Source organism: Schistocerca serialis, chromosome 3 (genome assembly GCF_023864345.2).
Source record: "Schistocerca serialis cubense isolate TAMUIC-IGC-003099 chromosome 3, iqSchSeri2.2, whole genome shotgun sequence".
Classification (NCBI taxonomy): Eukaryota; Metazoa; Arthropoda; class Insecta; order Orthoptera; family Acrididae; genus Schistocerca; species Schistocerca serialis.
Genome location: NC_064640.1, coordinates 927198643 through 927215898, shown reverse-complemented (window position 1 = coordinate 927215898; position 17256 = coordinate 927198643). Strand labels below are relative to the sequence as shown.

The 17256-nt window shown below is 37.1% G+C and overlaps 1 protein-coding gene across 1 annotated transcript in view; it reads left to right on the top strand.

The window, feature by feature from the left end:
- LOC126471189 (vesicle-fusing ATPase 1) overlaps positions 1–11700 on the top strand; it is a 95516-nt gene extending 83816 nt beyond the window's left edge. The window contains exon 14 of the mRNA XM_050099298.1: positions 8463–11700. Within this exon, the coding sequence (XP_049955255.1) occupies positions 8463–8601 (139 nt within the window). The 3' untranslated portion in view covers positions 8602–11700. The remainder of the gene's footprint in view (positions 1–8462) is intronic.
- The last annotated feature ends 5556 nt before the right edge of the window (positions 11701–17256 follow it).

The following is a 17256-nucleotide window of genomic DNA, read 5'->3' as shown; positions in this document are numbered from 1 at the left end:
GGTTACCTTTTAAGGAAAAGCCAAAGGAAAAGTTATAGCCATACTTTTCATTTGACAAATTTGTCGTTATTACTGTTAGCACAAACAATGCATTAACACTTCTTTTGCCCCCCCCCCCCCCCATCTACAGATTTAAAGCAATTCCTTTTAAAAAGGCTTGAGGCAAAGATGCTCCCTGCATTTATCACCGCAAGAGGCCTTAGACTAAAAGGTTGCCAGTCCTCGTAATGCAACTCCTTCTACCTTTCTACTTACTTGAGACTTTTAACACACGCGCGCACACACACACACACACACACACACACACACACACACACACACACACACACACACACACACACTGCCCAATTCTGTGCCTTCCCCAGGCACTGAACAGTAGAGAGCTTCATGTTCCAAGAGCTATGCATCCTCAACATTGACAATAGCATGCATTCAGCACTACTACTGTGCCATCCTCAAACTGCAGTCTGCACATTTTGCTGCTCAACCTTTACAGATTCTGCTCAGCAGGAATTTACAGATTTATTAGTATTAAACTAGTGATGACTTTAAAGTATGGACCTACCTATCAGATGGAGAAAGCCCCAAAAGGCAACAACAGAGATTATGAACAGAGCAAAGGCATACAACGAAGTGGCTGATTTTTTAACTCCAAGACAGCATTCTGGATCCTACCATGCAATTGTTTTATCGATCCCAATCGTCTCATGTCACTTTAGAAGGCAGCCTGTTGTTTGGGTGAGTGACAAGTGCTGTTTGGCAGCCCAGGTTAGGTGTACAGTTCTGTGCCAATATAAATACTTTAGGGGAAAATGCAGATTTTCAGGCCACAACGGCCAAAGCTTGACAGAAAAGAGTTGTGGTGGGTACTCCATGCCACTGTCTACCTTTCCACTTGCTCTACGTAAGTTTGGAAAACTGTCAGGATTTCTAGTAAACCTGAAATTGATAGCAGTGAGATTTTTGGGGAAGAAACTCAAATCCAGTGAGGTAGAAATTGAAGCTGCATGTGAGATTGTTTGGGCAAGACTCAGAATCAGGTGTGGGCATAAAATGATAATTTCTGTAACCAAAAACACCAGAGAAAACCTCAGTTCACTTCTAGGTAAGTTCCCCAATCATACGGTGGAGACTGTTATCATCCAACAATTAACAGTTTTGTTAGTGGTGGGTGTGATAAGACATCCTGTGTAACTATACTAAATGCCTTTCTGAAAACTGCTTAGAACAGGTAGCTAGGAGCCCCACTCATGATGGAAATATATTGCATCTAATGGCAACAAATAGACCTGACCTCTTTGAGGATGTCCACATTAAAACTGGTATCTATGACGAAAGTACAAAGGACAGCTAAAACAAGCATGCTTTTTGGAAGTCATGAAATACAGCATCTACCAGATTGCAGAAAAAATTATTAGTGTCACATCTCGACGAGGAATGTGTAACTTTCAGCACAAGGCAGGAGAATGTAGAGAAACTCTGGCTCAGGTTTAAAAGAATAGTTAACCGTGTCCTGGATAGATAGATATGGACTGAGAAGAACAGTTCATAATGGGAGGGAACCTTCATGGTATACAGTCACTGTAAAGAAACTTCTAAAGAAACAGAGATTACTGCATAATAGGTGTAAAACAAAGTGTAGGGCTATAGGTAGAGAGATACTGAATGAAACATGTTTGGCTGTCAAGGGAGCAATGCGTGATGCGTTCAATGACTGCCATAGCAGAATATTGTCAAGTGATCTTTCACAGGACCCAAAGAAATTCTGGTCGTATGTAAGGGCTGTTAGTGGAACCAGAATTAGTGTCCAATAACTAGTGAATGAGACAGGAACCGAAATTAAGGGTAGCAGAGCAAAAGATTATATGATTAACTCCATTTTAAAATGTTCGTTTACAAAGGAAAACACAGGAAAATTGCTCTAATTTAATTCTCGTACCACTGAAAAGATGAAGGAAATAAGTATTAGTGTCAATGGTGTTGAGAAGCAGCTAAAATCGTTGAAGCTGAACAAAGCTCCAGGGCCCGATGGAATACCTGTCAGATTCTATACTGATTTTGCAGTTGAGTTAGCCCCTCTTGTAACTACATTCTATCGTAGATCCCTTGAACAAAAAAACTATCTCCAGTTCTTGGAAAAAGGCACAGGTCACACATATCTAAGGGAAGGGTAGTAAAAGTGATCCCCAAAACTACCTCAGTGCCACCCAGCATGGATTTTGTAAACGTTGAACATGTGAAACCCAACTCTCACTTTTTTCAATAAGTACTGAATGCTTTGGATCAAGACAATCTGGTAGATGCTGTATTTCTTGATTTCTAAAAAGCATTTGACTCAGTACCACACCTACACTTATTGTCAAAGATGTGATCATATGGGATATCAAGTGGAATTTGTGACTGGATTGAGTACTTTTTGGTAGGAAGGACACATGTTATCTTGGGTGGATAGTCATCATCAGATGTAGAAGTAAATTCGGGTGTGCCTCAGGGAAGTGTGTTGGGACTCTTGATGCTTATGTTGTATATTAACACTCTGCTGTCCTGGTGACACCAAAGTGGTGTCACACGCGAAATAGCGGTCAACGGCCAGCGACACCACAATGGTGTCATGAGCATAGCATTGTGCAGTGGCCGGTGACAATACTTTAGTATCTTTTGAAGTCTGGTGGTGTTTTGTTTAGGTAACAATAAGTTACACACATCAACAAGTTTTTTGTTCTTATAAGTACTTGTGCCCTTTCATCTTGGCAGATGAAAGAGACAATACGATTATTTATGATGACTGTGTGGAGCAAATCTTGGAGGTTGCCACTACATCGCGTATGTCTCACCGTGATCTGGCTGACAGACTTTCTGGTCACATAAAATAACACCAACTAATAGGCCTACATATTCCTGAAACAAATAAATGAAAATGAAGAAACTGCCATGTATGTTCCCAAAACAACAACAACAACAACAACAACAACAACAACTAAAAACACAACAAACTTAATGTGCAAGTCTTGTTGAGTTGCATTTTGTCTTGGTGACTGTTTTGTTGCATGTCATATGTAAGATAAATACTGAGTACCAAAGACAATGCAAATAAACAAATATATGAAATAAATTTTGTATTTATTTATGTATGTATATCTTCGAAATTTCATGAAAGTAGGGGACAGGGTTGAGAACTTATGAGAACTAATGATGAGATTAGTAAAACGTAACAATTTACGATCTCCCGATAAAGTCAAGAACATCTGGCGACAAGCCACGAAATCTCAATTAGTGCTGCCGGCTCCGAGCAAATAAATTTGTACGAGGCGTGCGGATGGCAAAGTGTTAATGATCTTGCAACAATATTAATAGTAAAATCAGGCTTTTTGCAGATAATGCAGTTGTCTATAATGAAGTACTATCTGAAAAAAGGTGCACAAATATTCAATCAGATGTTGACAAGATTTAAAAGTGGCGCAGAAATTGGCAACTTGTTTTAAATGTTCAGAAAGGAAAAAATTTGCCTTTCATAAAATGAAAAAACATAGTATCCTATTACTATAATGTCAATGAGTCACTGTTGGAATTGGCCAACTTGTGCAAATACCTGGGTGTTACACTTTGTAGGGATATGAAATGGAATGATCACATAGGTTCAGACATAGATAAAGCAGGTGGTAGACTTCAGTTTGTTGACAGAATCAGTCTACAGAGGAAATTGCTTACAAATCACTCGTGCAACCAGTTCTAGAACATTGTTCAACTGTGTGAAATCCATACCAGATAGCACTAACAGATATTGAACGTATACAGGGAAGGGTGGCACGAATGGTGACAGATTTGTTTAATCCGTGGGAGAGTTTCACAGGGATAATGAAGGAACTGAACTTGAAGACTCTTGAAGATAGATGTAAACTATCCCAAGGAAGTCTCTTAATAAAGTTTCAAGAACTGGCTTTAAATGATTACTCTAGGAACATACAACCCCCTACATATCACTCACAGAGGGATCGTGAAGATAAAATTAGAATAGTTAGTGCGTGCATAGAGGCATTCAATCAATCGTTCTTCCCATGCTCCATACATGAATGGAACAGGAAGAAACCCTGATAAGTGGTACAATGGAACGTACGTACCATCTGTGATGCACCTCATGGTGGTTTGCAGAGTATAGATGTAGATGTAAGCATTCTGCTACCTGCAGCAGCTTGGGTAAGGCAGAGTTGCCTTGGAAGAAAGCCTGGGCACATGTCCTAGACAACGGATGAGAATTTTCTGTTACTGCTACTTCTGTCAAAGATCCAGTGTTTTGCCACTACTGTGCAACAGTGGAGAGGGGTAGCTTGGACATGAGATCCAACATCTCATCCTGTGACTATGCATTAAGTGAATCATGTGGCACCTGTTATGGGACAAACACAAACTCATACTAAAGGCAAAAATATCAAGTGGGCTACTTTGCACTGTATTGTATTTGATCAGGATAGGTGTCTAATATGTGTACTTTGTCATATTATGCGGGATAATGTGTTGAAATAGCAACAAATAATTCACAGTTCAATCTTTTCAAAACTGTGTATACCGTATTTACTCGAATCGAAGCCGCACTTTTTTTCTGGTTTTTGTAACCCAAAAAAAACGTCTGCGGCTTAGAATCGAGTGCAAAGTAAGCGGAAGTTCTGAAAAATGTTGGTAGGTGCCACCACAACTAACTTCTGCCATCGAATATATGTAGTGCTACACAGGCATGATTTGCAGGCACAAAGATAAATACTGGCGCCAAAACCTCTGCGTCAGTAGGCCTAAATAAATTAAAAGAAAAGGTAGAAGAATGTAAAAATTATGCCATGTATTCTTTCGTGTTTGCTGCTATCTCATTTAAATCCTGTCTGCCTAATAAACTACGAAACTATACTGAGACAACAGCAAACGCGAAAGAATATGCTCCCGGGATTGGAATGACTCCTTACCCTCTCCCTTAAAACCCACATCCTTTCGTCTTTCCCTCTTTCCTGATGAGGCAACAGTTTGTTGCGAAAGCTTGAATTTTGTGTGTTTGTTTGTGTGTCTATCGACATGCCAGTGCTTTCGTTTGGTAAGTCACATCATCTTTGTTTTTAGAATATACGTATCGTATCATGTCATGTTTATATTCATATTATCCTTATGCTGAATAGTGATACAGTCAGAAATGATGCACGGCAACTGACTAGATTTTTAAATCTAAGATGACTCTAATTTCTGTGCAGAGTGTAATGTACTAAAGAGGCATCTGCAAAGATTTTCAAACGGAGAAAATTTTTTACTAACCTCTTGTTCAGAACATCTTCTATCATACACAGTCTGTTATTTGGTTCTTGTTGGTCATTATGAAAGAAAGCAGCAGTGTAAGTAACAACAAATGGCAGTCTGTTGCCATTGTTTCCCTAATGAGACAATTACTCTCTTCTTTTTATTGTAAGTGGTGGTAGCACGCACAAAAGCAAGCCATGCCGCGAGCAGCGACAGGTCATAAACAATTATGATCAGAATGTGACAAACAATGCATGACATAGTACAATAATGCATTTTCAGCTTACTGACGTAAACACCTATAACAAAGAGAACGGCACTTATCATATCAAAGCAAAATAAGCAATCGATTCAAACCAGACGAAGCACATCAAAAAGGAAGGGTACCCATATAAATACGGATGGAGCACCTGACACATAGTAATGGCTACTTGGTAAAGCTTAACTGTTAAGTTTACGACTCGAACCATACTACTGTAGCTCTGTCATCATCCATTAGACCTAAATTGTGTCTCATGTCACAATGGACCAACTTTGTTTCGATTTGGGGGTGCGGTCTAAAACTTTTCTCTCCCCTTGAATTTAGAGTCTCAAATTTCAGGTGCGGCTTAGAACCGGGAAATTTTTTTTTCCTTCATTTCGAGTCTCATTTTTCAGGTGCGGCTTAGATTCAAGTGTGGCTTAGATTCAAGTGTGGCTTAGATTCAAGTGTGACTTAGATTCAAGTAAATACGATACTCTTATGCCTAGTGATGCTTAAGGATTGCTAATAACAAGATTCTACGGGGTGTTCAAAAAGTCTCTCCACAGTGCCGTATGATTGTTAGCCGCGCGTGCCATATGCTGCAGTGAATATACTGAAATGAAACTTAGTGAAATAAAAGTTATTAATTTATTGAATATTCATTTTTACTTACAAATTTTCACATTAAATGTTGAAAGTGTTACCCCTGTTGTAGAATACACAATTCAGTGGATATTGCAGTTTTCAATTCATTGATGGATTTTGGACGGTTTTTATAGACAGTTGCTTTTGCTGCACCCCAGAAGAAAAAGTCAGGTGGTGGTAGGTCAGGCGATCGTGGAGGCCAAAGTCCCTGTAAAATTATGCGATCGCCAAAAACATCAACATGCAGTGACATTGAAATGCGATCTGTATGTGCAGTTGCACCATCTTGTTGAGAATAACCATTCAGTATTTCACTTAACATAAGTTCTCCTATGAATGGGTTCAGAATATCGCTGCAGTATCGTTGTGCGTTTATTGTTTCATTGAAAAATATGGGAACCACAATCTGATGTCTAGAAATTGCAATCCAAACTCCTATTTTCACAGAATGAAGTGGTTCCTCATGAATACACAATGGATTTGCAGTACTCCACATTTGAGAATTGTGCTAGTTCATGTGCCCGGATAAATGAAACCACACCTCATCAGTGAAAAACATTTCATTAAGAATATCCCTTCCATTTTGTGAGACGAAATTTTTGAACCATTGACAATAAGACAGTCTCTTGCCATGATCAGTACTTTTCAGTTCGTGCATGACTGTCACTGTGTATGGGAAAAGATCAAAATTTTTCCTTACAGCTGTGTTAGTTGTTCCGACACTAAGATCAATTTCCTGGATGAGTTTTCTTACTGACTTGTTCAGACTCGTGGATATTTTATCAGAAATATTGAGTAGTTTATCCTCGGACCACTTCAAGGTGCATCTGTCACTGAACCCTTACTTCGAAATTTGTTAATCAAATCTCGCACAGTATCGCGATGGAGTGTTGTCTCCGGGAAAACTGAATTAAATGTTTGACGAACTGAAACTATGTATTTACCTCCAGCTTTGAACACTTGTTCGAATTAAAACACGCGTTCTTCAATGGTTAGCATTTTAACAGTAACAAAAATGAAACAAAGTAACTAAACTTAAACGTTCATGTCAACACGTAACAGCACACACCAATGATATTACTGATGCTGGTTGAGATAAATGAAACGGTGGAATGTTGGGATAGTCCGCTTGAAGAGAAGTAACCTAGACAGGCAAACAATCACAGCACGCGTGGCTAACAATCATACGGCACTTCGGAGAGACTTTTTGAACACCCCGTACTTGCATACACAGATGAATCAAGACATTATAACCACCTGCTTAATAGCTTGTTTGTCTGTCTTTACTGCTCCCACCAACAGCCTGCATCTGTGCCCCACTGTATGTTTCGAGCCATCGTTTACCTCAATGATGACATTTGTGGAAATGACTGTCAACCTAGGACAGCAAAAATGTGGTTCACCTGAAGAACCAACATGTTTCCATTAATGAACTATTGAATCCTGACAGTCCTATGCCCAAAGCAGTCATAATTGGTGATGTTGTTGGGTCAAAATTTAAACATGTAGGTCTGCTGTGGAGCTCCTTGTTCAACAATGTGTGACGAATAGTGTGCTCCAAAACACTTGTGTGTGCACTATCATTGTGCTCTTTCAGCAGATATGCCACAGATCATGATCTATCCTGTTTTACAGAGCAGACAAGCCTCCAAACCCCATTTTTTGTGAGGAGTCAGACATCCAACCATTTAGCACCTAGTAGCACAGGAACAAGCGACCAGCTTCACTGTTTTCAAGATACTCATTCACAGGGTCTGTACGATGATAATCTGCCCTTTGCCAAAGTCATTTATCTCAAAGGATTTCCCTATTGTGAGCCCATAGCTTCACTCTGTGTCTGCTCTGCTTACATACTTTTTTTACCTTGTCATGTGCTCACAACACCACCAAGTGGTGTCAAACTTCATGGTGGGCAGTGGTCATAATGTTCTGACTTATCTGTTTCTGTGCATATTTTCTACTTTACATAGTGTATGATAGACACCGAAAAACTCATTCCAGCCCCCTGTTTGGAATTACTGTACACCAAAGTTCACTCACTATATAGTATGAATACATTATTAGAGTATGTGTTGTCAACCTTGCCAAAAATTATATTGATATTAAACACAATTTACTGTACAAAACCAAAGCTGTTTCAATTTAGACATTGACACCTAACTGCTTTGCTTGATTTCTTGGTTACAAGAAAAATAAAACAGCAGTGATTAAATCTCATTTTATTCTGACATAGCATAGTTAGATTGTTGCTGTGTCCTTTTGAAATAAAAGAATTAATTGCTCTCTCTCTTCTGCACAGGTTATTTATAGGAATTAAGAAATTGTTGGCTTTAATTGATATGGCTCGACAAACTGAGGAACAGTACAGAATTATAAAATTTCTTTCAAAATTGGAGGAAGAAGGTGCCCTTGAATCTTCTTCTCGTGGTCTTCAGTAGTGTCTATTAAAAGGTGTTGATATTGTTCTGTCATCACAGTTTCATTAAGAAATGAGATGATGATAATGAATGTGTGAAATCCTTTTTCTTATAATACCTGAAGACTAGTGCATTTCTCATACATATATAAGCTAGATGTAATTTCTGTATTGTAAGTAAAATTCATGTGTAACAGTATTTTTATCCTAGTTGTCATGTAGCATACAAAATTTGTTATTTTGTTGAGACAGCTACATGCACTAATGTTGTAGAAGGAACTTAATTTATGGAGACTGGTAGACTGTCTTTTTACTTGGAAGCAAGTGTAAACCATAAAGCATTATACTACAGATTTTCATTCTGTAGATTATACTCTTTGTTAACTATTGTATGTTCTCACAACAGATGCCAATAATCTATACATAGTAAACGACGTAAAAGTCGTACTATGTTTGTGATAATTTTGTGTGTGTGCGCTTGTGTGAATGTCTGGCATTCAGACAGATTGAATTTTTTATAATGTCATTGTTTATTAGCATGCAAAAGATTATAACTTCTGGAAATGGTGTAAAGATTACCCGAAAAGAACATTTTCCTGAAGAATTACTCAGTGACCCACTACTCTGTGTCATATTTAAATTAGTTTGTATTTGTGTATGCTACTAAAGCTGTTGGTAAAATGTGTTGATACAAAATGACATTACATTTTAAATTTTGTTAAAATATTTGCATTTCTTCTGATTTAAAATTCACAAGAGGTGTATCAAACACCTGGTCGTTGGTGATGTGTAACCAAAAAATAAGGTGCTAAAAGATTGTTTTATTTGACATTAGTCGCAGAAATCTGACATGAATGTTGTTCAGAGTACACTCATGTAAGACAGAATCAGCATTTGTTACAAAATGTGCCTTTTTAAAAGTTTGACTTGAAATGCTCTCATAAAATTTGTGTCAGTGTAGTAAAACATTCTCACACAAGTGTTTAAGTAAAACTGAAAATGTTTAAGTAAAATTTACAATGACAAGTACATTTGATTTCCAGGAAGATACTAAGGTTAACAATTTTCTATTTTGTCAGCTTCCTCCCTTCTACTTATTATTAGTTAACTGGAAATCACTTTCTCATTGAGAGATGTAAATTCTGCATCAGGGTAGGAATCATTTGACAATTTCATTCAGCTTGTGTGCTCATGTACTCAATATTTTATTAATAGATTCAATTCTCTTACTATGAAGCTTTTAACTGCATCATTGTCAGGGTGCAATTTCTTCACTCAGTACTTCATTGTTTTTTGCATATTTATTAATCATTTGTATTCCTTAGTGAGTCTTCCAGCACCAGAACTTAAATTTCATCTTCCTCCATACATTTTGTGGCTTGATGTGAAGGATAAGAGGTTCTCTGTGATAAAGTTCTGGGTTTATGTATTTATCAAAATCACTATACCAATTCCTTTGTCTTCATTGTGTGTATTTATTTGCCATAGATAATGCAAAAATTTCATCTGTGCTCTCTCCATGAATTTGAATAATTGTGTAGAAATTTGTGTTGCTTTCCAAATAAAGCAGTTGAAATAAGAATTTATGCTATCTTACCAGTGTTATTTAAGTTATAATGAAAGCCCTCGCATGAAATTATTGCGAGCATGTTTTGTCTTTTTTCAATGTTGCACTCTGTAATTTAGATACTTTGCTTGAATTCCTATGGTGAGTAAAATGGAGGAATAGAAGGAAATTAAAAAAATAAATGAACACTGCAAATGTTCTGCAAATCCATGCTTATGAAAGATCGGGCTGTTCTATATTCATTTGAGACAAATGTTTTTAAGTCATTGCATGCTGTTAGTTGTGTGTGCTATTGTATTTTACTGGGAGATACAGTAAACCGGCACGTAGTCCCTGATTTCATTTTCAGAGTAAAAAATCTTCATTAAATAGTAAATTGTTTATTGAAGTTTATTGTAATCATTAACAACACTGTTGGCTCTTGACATAATATATGAAATGCCAATAAATGTAAATAATTGTTACATCTTTGTTAAAACTTTTTCAGGTGTATAAATAATTTTTGTATGTGTCTTGTTGGTTACTGTGTTCATTTTTGTGTTTCTCATATTCATGTTGTCACTGTGTCCGAAGAGAAAGTGACTGTGCCATTTATTCAAAATAATATATCACTTAATGTACAGTTAATGTTAATAGTGTCCAGTAATGCTGAAAAGCTCATTTTATGATGTAGTAACTTGGAAAAAATCATTCCTTTACACATTCCATGATACACTCACAAAGAACAGTGAGTAACATATATAGTATAATTAATAATTTCTTTAAAAAAAAAATACACCAGTATTCAAGTGGATTACACACAGCCTTTAAAATATTTTAAAGGTCCTAAAAAATTTTGTAATTGCTTTTAATTGTATTATACTTTATAATATAATCCTTTCAGTTTGTACTTGAAATGTATCACTATTGTTTTATTGACATGTTGTATTATTCATTCTACTAGATATAGATAGCATAAGCTATAATTAAGTAAAACAGAGTACTTTCCATTTTGTTAATTGCAGTTATATATGCAATATATGCTGCTGAACAGATGATTATGTAGTTGATCTGCCTGCTTATCAGCAGAAATGGTATACCAGTTAAACTTCTAGTCAGATGCTTCTTGTGGATGTACTAGCACATTAAATGGTAGGTGTTATTGTGCAGAATGTGTCAAATTCTTAGAAAATTTATTCTACTTAACTAAATGTAAATTCCTTCAGTACATATGGTTGGATCTCACCCTCAACCTCCTCAACAGATTAAGGTTGCATTAAAGTTAGAGTGGTATTCTTCACATTCTGTAGCAATGAACTTGCACTGGATAAAGAACTATAAATTATAGATGTTTTGTATAACAGATTGTAGTTTCTTCCTTTAAAAATATATATATCCTCAATGGAAATGGCCTTAGCAGTTTTGATTTTGACTGTTCGATAAAAGTTACAGTATGACTGGTATAAGTATTGTTCACTAGAGGAACATTCTGTACTTATGTAAATAAAAATAATACAATTAATTTATTTGTTATTAAAGAAATGAAGAATAAATTTATTTAATTTCAATGTTAAATTGTTGTTTTTACTTATACCCAGACATTCTGCACCTAAACACCCAGAAATTCTCCATCCCATGTTGTATGCAAAAGAAAGTTCCTTATTTATGTAATTTCTACAGCATAACAATTCAGCATTTTTTCTTAAGTTCTCCCTACAGCAGTCCATACTATAATAAATCCCTCCACCGTTGGTAACAAGTCATCAGTTGTTCTCACGCCACACTTTTAGGTGCAACTATTTTAATTGAGAAGGAAGTTTGAAGTAACACTTAAACTAAAAAACATACTTATCTGGTTATAAATCTTCGTATGTCAGTAAGATCAAGCTGGTATGTAACAGATAAGGACACTGCTGCGTGATGATATTTCAACATGCCTTTTTATTTCCTTCGGCTCAAATTCCAGTCGTCTGTAACAAATCCAATATCCATTCTATGGCACCACAATTTTATGGCAGATAGTTCAGTGTTTTACACCATAACACACCAACTTACATTGTACTATTCCATGACTCACTGCTACCCTACTACTAACAGTACTGATACTCCCTAACTAACTGAATAATTGATATACAAAAATCAACAACAAAGATACCATACCTTGCACTTCAAAGATATTTGAATACATCAGTATTTATGTTCAATGAGTCTAATGTGATTTTCCACTACTTGTGAAATGTTTTAAGAATAATTCATACAAATATGAATAATAACAATAGTTGCAAATTGTAATTAATTTGGTAATACCCACTCTATACAAAAATTTATTAAAATGAGAAATAGAATTACAGGCCAATCCTTACCTTCAGAAGACAAGATTTCTAGCACTTTGAATAGAAACACACAAAACAGACAATAGTCATCCTACTTTCCAGAATTGAGCTGCTCGGGGGAACACAATGGTAAGCGCCATCACCGTGTATTTTGCGGTAGATGGCTAATGACACCACCTGTAGGATGCACAATGCAGTAAACTTACTAGTAGTTCCAAATTCATTCAACAGAAGTCAGGGAGGAGCTTAATGGTAAGCGCCACTGTCCATCTGTTGCGGAAACATAATGGTAAGTGACAGAGAGAATGGTGGCAAGTAAAAACATCTCTGAGATTATGGCAACAGTGAACATGGCAGAAGACGAGGAATATACTTCCAATGATACTAATATCTTCGAGAGGGATCCAGAATACATTCCTAACGATTCAGATGACTCAGAGGTACGTTATTTTGTAAATATACTGTCTTTAGTACGTTTCACGAACATAATGGTAAGTGCATGTACATACCATTACGTTCCTGAAGTACAATTGAAAATTACGTTCGCCGACAAGTACAAGATGTGTACAGTCCAGATAAGTGGTGCGAGATCATCAAGAAGTTGGCTTGTATATAATATGAAAAGAGAGGATTTCTATCAAATACGACACTCTAAAGAAGCGCTTGTCTTCAGAAAGAAGACAGTTGATGATCGAGATGTCAACCTAAGGAAAATATGTAGGTGGAAGATGACCTCCGAATATCCATCATTTTTATTCATCAGCGAGACATGTCATGACATTTGGCATGAAATAAACTTCAGGAAACGTGGAAGGCAAGGACGAGTTCCTATGCTTCGACTTAAATACAATGGGCCAAGGCTTATTGAAAAGAAGGAAGTTGCTGACACCCTGTCACTCCTAAATTACATACATCCTGTCCACAATGGATTTTTCCTGTCACTAAAGCCAACAATTTTAGATGAAAAAGACATTAGTAATGAGAGTGATGAATGATTTTGCAGTTTCAGTAAAGTGTTGAAGACTTACTGTAAAATTTAATATGTAATGTTCTATCACTATGTGTTGTTAATGGTGTATGGTAATGTAATAATTTTTGTATATTTCATTTGTTTTAGTCAGTTCTCAGTTTCATTTAGGTCTTTATAGTAGAAGATAGATGTTTGAATCACTACAGAATAAAAGAACTGTTCAAAAAAAATTATTCAGATTTGTAGATCAATTGAAACTTTCAATGCACTGTATCTCGAAACTGTGATTTTGGCGTTTACCATTTTGTTCCCCCGAGCAGCTCAATTAGTAAATGTTTTTGTTTTAGAAAGGAAAGTTCTCTGAAGAAAGAATGAAGTTTGACAAAAAAATGGAAAAATCAGCTGAATTCAGTCACATTTTTGTACAATTATGGGTATGACGTAACAAAACGTGCCATTTCTAGTTACAGATGTTAGGGACATTAGTATTTTACTTAATGTTTGATACACACATCTAGGGAGTTAAAAGTCCCTGTTTGACATTTTTCACAATGCCTTTAGAAGTGTTCCAGCTGCTATTAGTGTTATGTTGAGAGTTCTAGTGTAACATTTATCATTTTATTTCATTAGTGTTCGAATTCCCCATGTAAACCAATGACAGAAGTTACCTCCTGAAACTTAGTTGTTATGGAAGTTGTATAGCAAATGATAGCTGAGTATTTTGTGTGTTGAAGCTGAATGCAGGCTAAACTTTGAATGAGGCACATGATGTAGCAGATAAATGTCATGTGATTGAGTGCCATCTGCTGTAAGACTACCCTCTAAATCTGCTATCATTTAGCTGGAAGAATATACAGAGTGGGGCACTCAAACTTTTCTTGAATGTACAGTAATTAGCAAAGAATGTGCAGATTTGATATATTTGTACCTCATTGGGCACTATTTGTTTCTATACAATGGTCCAAATTAAACAAGTTGTATAAGTGATGGTTGAATTGATGTAGGGATGAGGGGGGGGGGGGGAGGGGGGGAGACTGCTGTCAGCACTTAAAACCAATTTATCTATACTGGCTACCTTCAGATTGGTATCTCACTGACACAGCCATTCTAATTGAAATAAATAACATTGAACACTTGGAGATTAAATGCAATATGGATTGGTGTGGCTATGTACACTGATACACCAAAACATGATCATCACTGCCCATCATGCTGCCTGGTGGCATTGCGGGCACATGACACGGTAACAAAAGTTTGTAAGTGTTGCAGGCACAGAACGGAGATCACCCCAGTAAAGGTATGGGACTGCAAATAGGGAAATTGATTGAGATAAGCGATTTTGACAATAGACAGGTTGTTGTTATGCAAAGCCTGTGAACAAGTACCTCGAAAATGGCAAAGCGGGTCAAATGTTCACATGCTACTGTCGTGGGCATCTACGGAAAGAGGTAGGACAGTGAAACTACCACTAGGCACTAAATGGTTGGACATCCATGTCTCTTCACAGAACCTGGTGTCCAGAGGCTTGTCTGGTCTGTAAAGTAGGATAGATGGTGATCTGTGGAATCTTTGGCAAAAGAGCACAATACTGGTGCATGCACAAGTGTTTTAGAGGACACTGTTCATCACACTTTCTGGAACATGGATCACCACAGCATACCTACCTGGTGGGCATATTACCATCAGGATTTGACCTTTCATCAATGGAAATGTGTCACTTCATCAGGTGTAACACATTTTTGCTATCCTAGGTCGATGCTTGTCTCCACCACAAACTCTGTCATCAAGGTGCACAATGGCTCAAAATGTGCAGCATGCCATGGATGCAGGCTGTTGGTGGCAGTATTATGCTATGGGAAACAATCTCCTGCGCTCACATGGGACCTGTCGTAGTAATCAAAAACATGCTGACAGCTGCAAATCACCTGCATCCCTCCATGCCTGATGTCTTCCCCAACAGCGATGACATCTATCAGCAGTGTAATTGTCTGTGTCTTGGAACTACAGCCATGCTACATGGTTTGAGGAGCATTATAGTGAACTCACGTTGATGTCTCAGTGACCAAATTCTCCTGGTGTAAATCCTATGGAAACCATCTGGGTTGCTATTGAGCAGCGTCACTGTTTCTGCAAATTGGCAGCACATTATTCATGTGAATTAATGACCTGTGCATAAACATCTATGCCAGGTACCTCCAAAAAACTACCACCAAACTTTCGGGTCTCTGGTATTCAGAATTCATGATGTATTTTGTTCCGAGGATGGACAAACGAGCTATTAGGCAGGTGGTCATATTGTTTTGGCTTATCAGTGTATGTAGAAGTGGGCCACAAAGGAAGTTACAATCACATACCAAATTATTCGTTGTGGAACTACAACTTATCTATTAATATCAATAATTTTATTAGTAATGCTTATATTTCAAGTTGTTGATACAACAGAAAATTCATGAGAGAGTAAAAGCAATAATGAAGTATGTAGAAGGTTGTAGAAACAATGAATAATTAAGTACAAAGGGCAACTAAAGCACGTACAAAGATTTATATGTCCAGTAAACTAGACAAAGAGACAGTTAAGTCTCATCTCAAGGGGGAACTTGGGAGCATTTAACTCTCTGGAGGAGCATGTAGAGTAGCTCTGTCTCAGGCTCAAAACAGTTAACCAGTCACTGGATTCGTATGCACCTAGTAGAACAGTATGTGATGGAAGGGACCCTCCATCGTACACAGTGTCTGCAAAGAAACTTAGTAAAGAAAGTTACTACTGTGTAATAGGTGAAATACAAAGCATAGGCCTATAGATAGATATATAATAGATAAATGAATAGATAGATACTGAGTGTAACACATTTGGCTGTCAAGAGGGTGGTGCATGAAGGCCTTTAACTACAACCATAGCAGAATCTTATTGAAAGATATCCTACAAAACCCAAAGAAATTCTGGTCATATGAGGGTGTGCTGAAGAGTAATGCCTCCATTTTATGTGAAAATTCTTGAAGCTTTTTTTTTTTTTTTTTTTTTTTTTTTTTTGTAAAACAGATGTTATTAACATTCTACATCTTTAATCTTCATGTCTACATATTTATTTCTCAACATAGTCACCTTGGCGACAAACATTTTTCTCGCAATGAGAGCCCAGTTTGTTGATGCTGTTGCTATAGAATGTTTCCCTTTATTGACTGAGCTACCACCTCACCTTTGATAGCACTACTTCATCACTATCAATGTGAGGTCCTCAAAGCTGCTTTTTCAGTTTTGGAAACTGATGAAAATATCGAGTGGGTCCAAGTTGGGACTGTATAGAGAATGATCAATGACACTGAACCTAAGGTATCAGATTATTGCAGATGTCACAGCACTTGTATGTGGTCTGGCATTGCCATACTGAAGGAGAGGGTGCTTCATGTGTGGAAAAACTCTTCAAATTCAAAACTCAATTACAGCATGCTATTTCTCTCGCACCAACTGTTACACTACACACCGCCATGTAAACAGAGGTCTGCAGATATGTAGACATGAAGAGTAAAGATGCAGAATGTTAATAATGTTGCTTGATTTGAAAAGCTTTTAGAGCTTTCGCATAAATTTGTAGGCATTACTTTTCAACACTCCCTTGTATGTAATGGCTGTCAACCACAGCAAGGTCCAGACACTCAAGGGTGGCACAGGGATGGATATAGAGGGTAACAACACACAAACACAACTGCTGAGTTCAATTTTCAAATGTTCCTTTACAAATGAGAATCCAGAAGTACCCTCCCAGTTTAATTCAACTGCAAGATGTGTGATACAGAAATTAGTGTCAGTGTCTCAGAATCACAGCCATG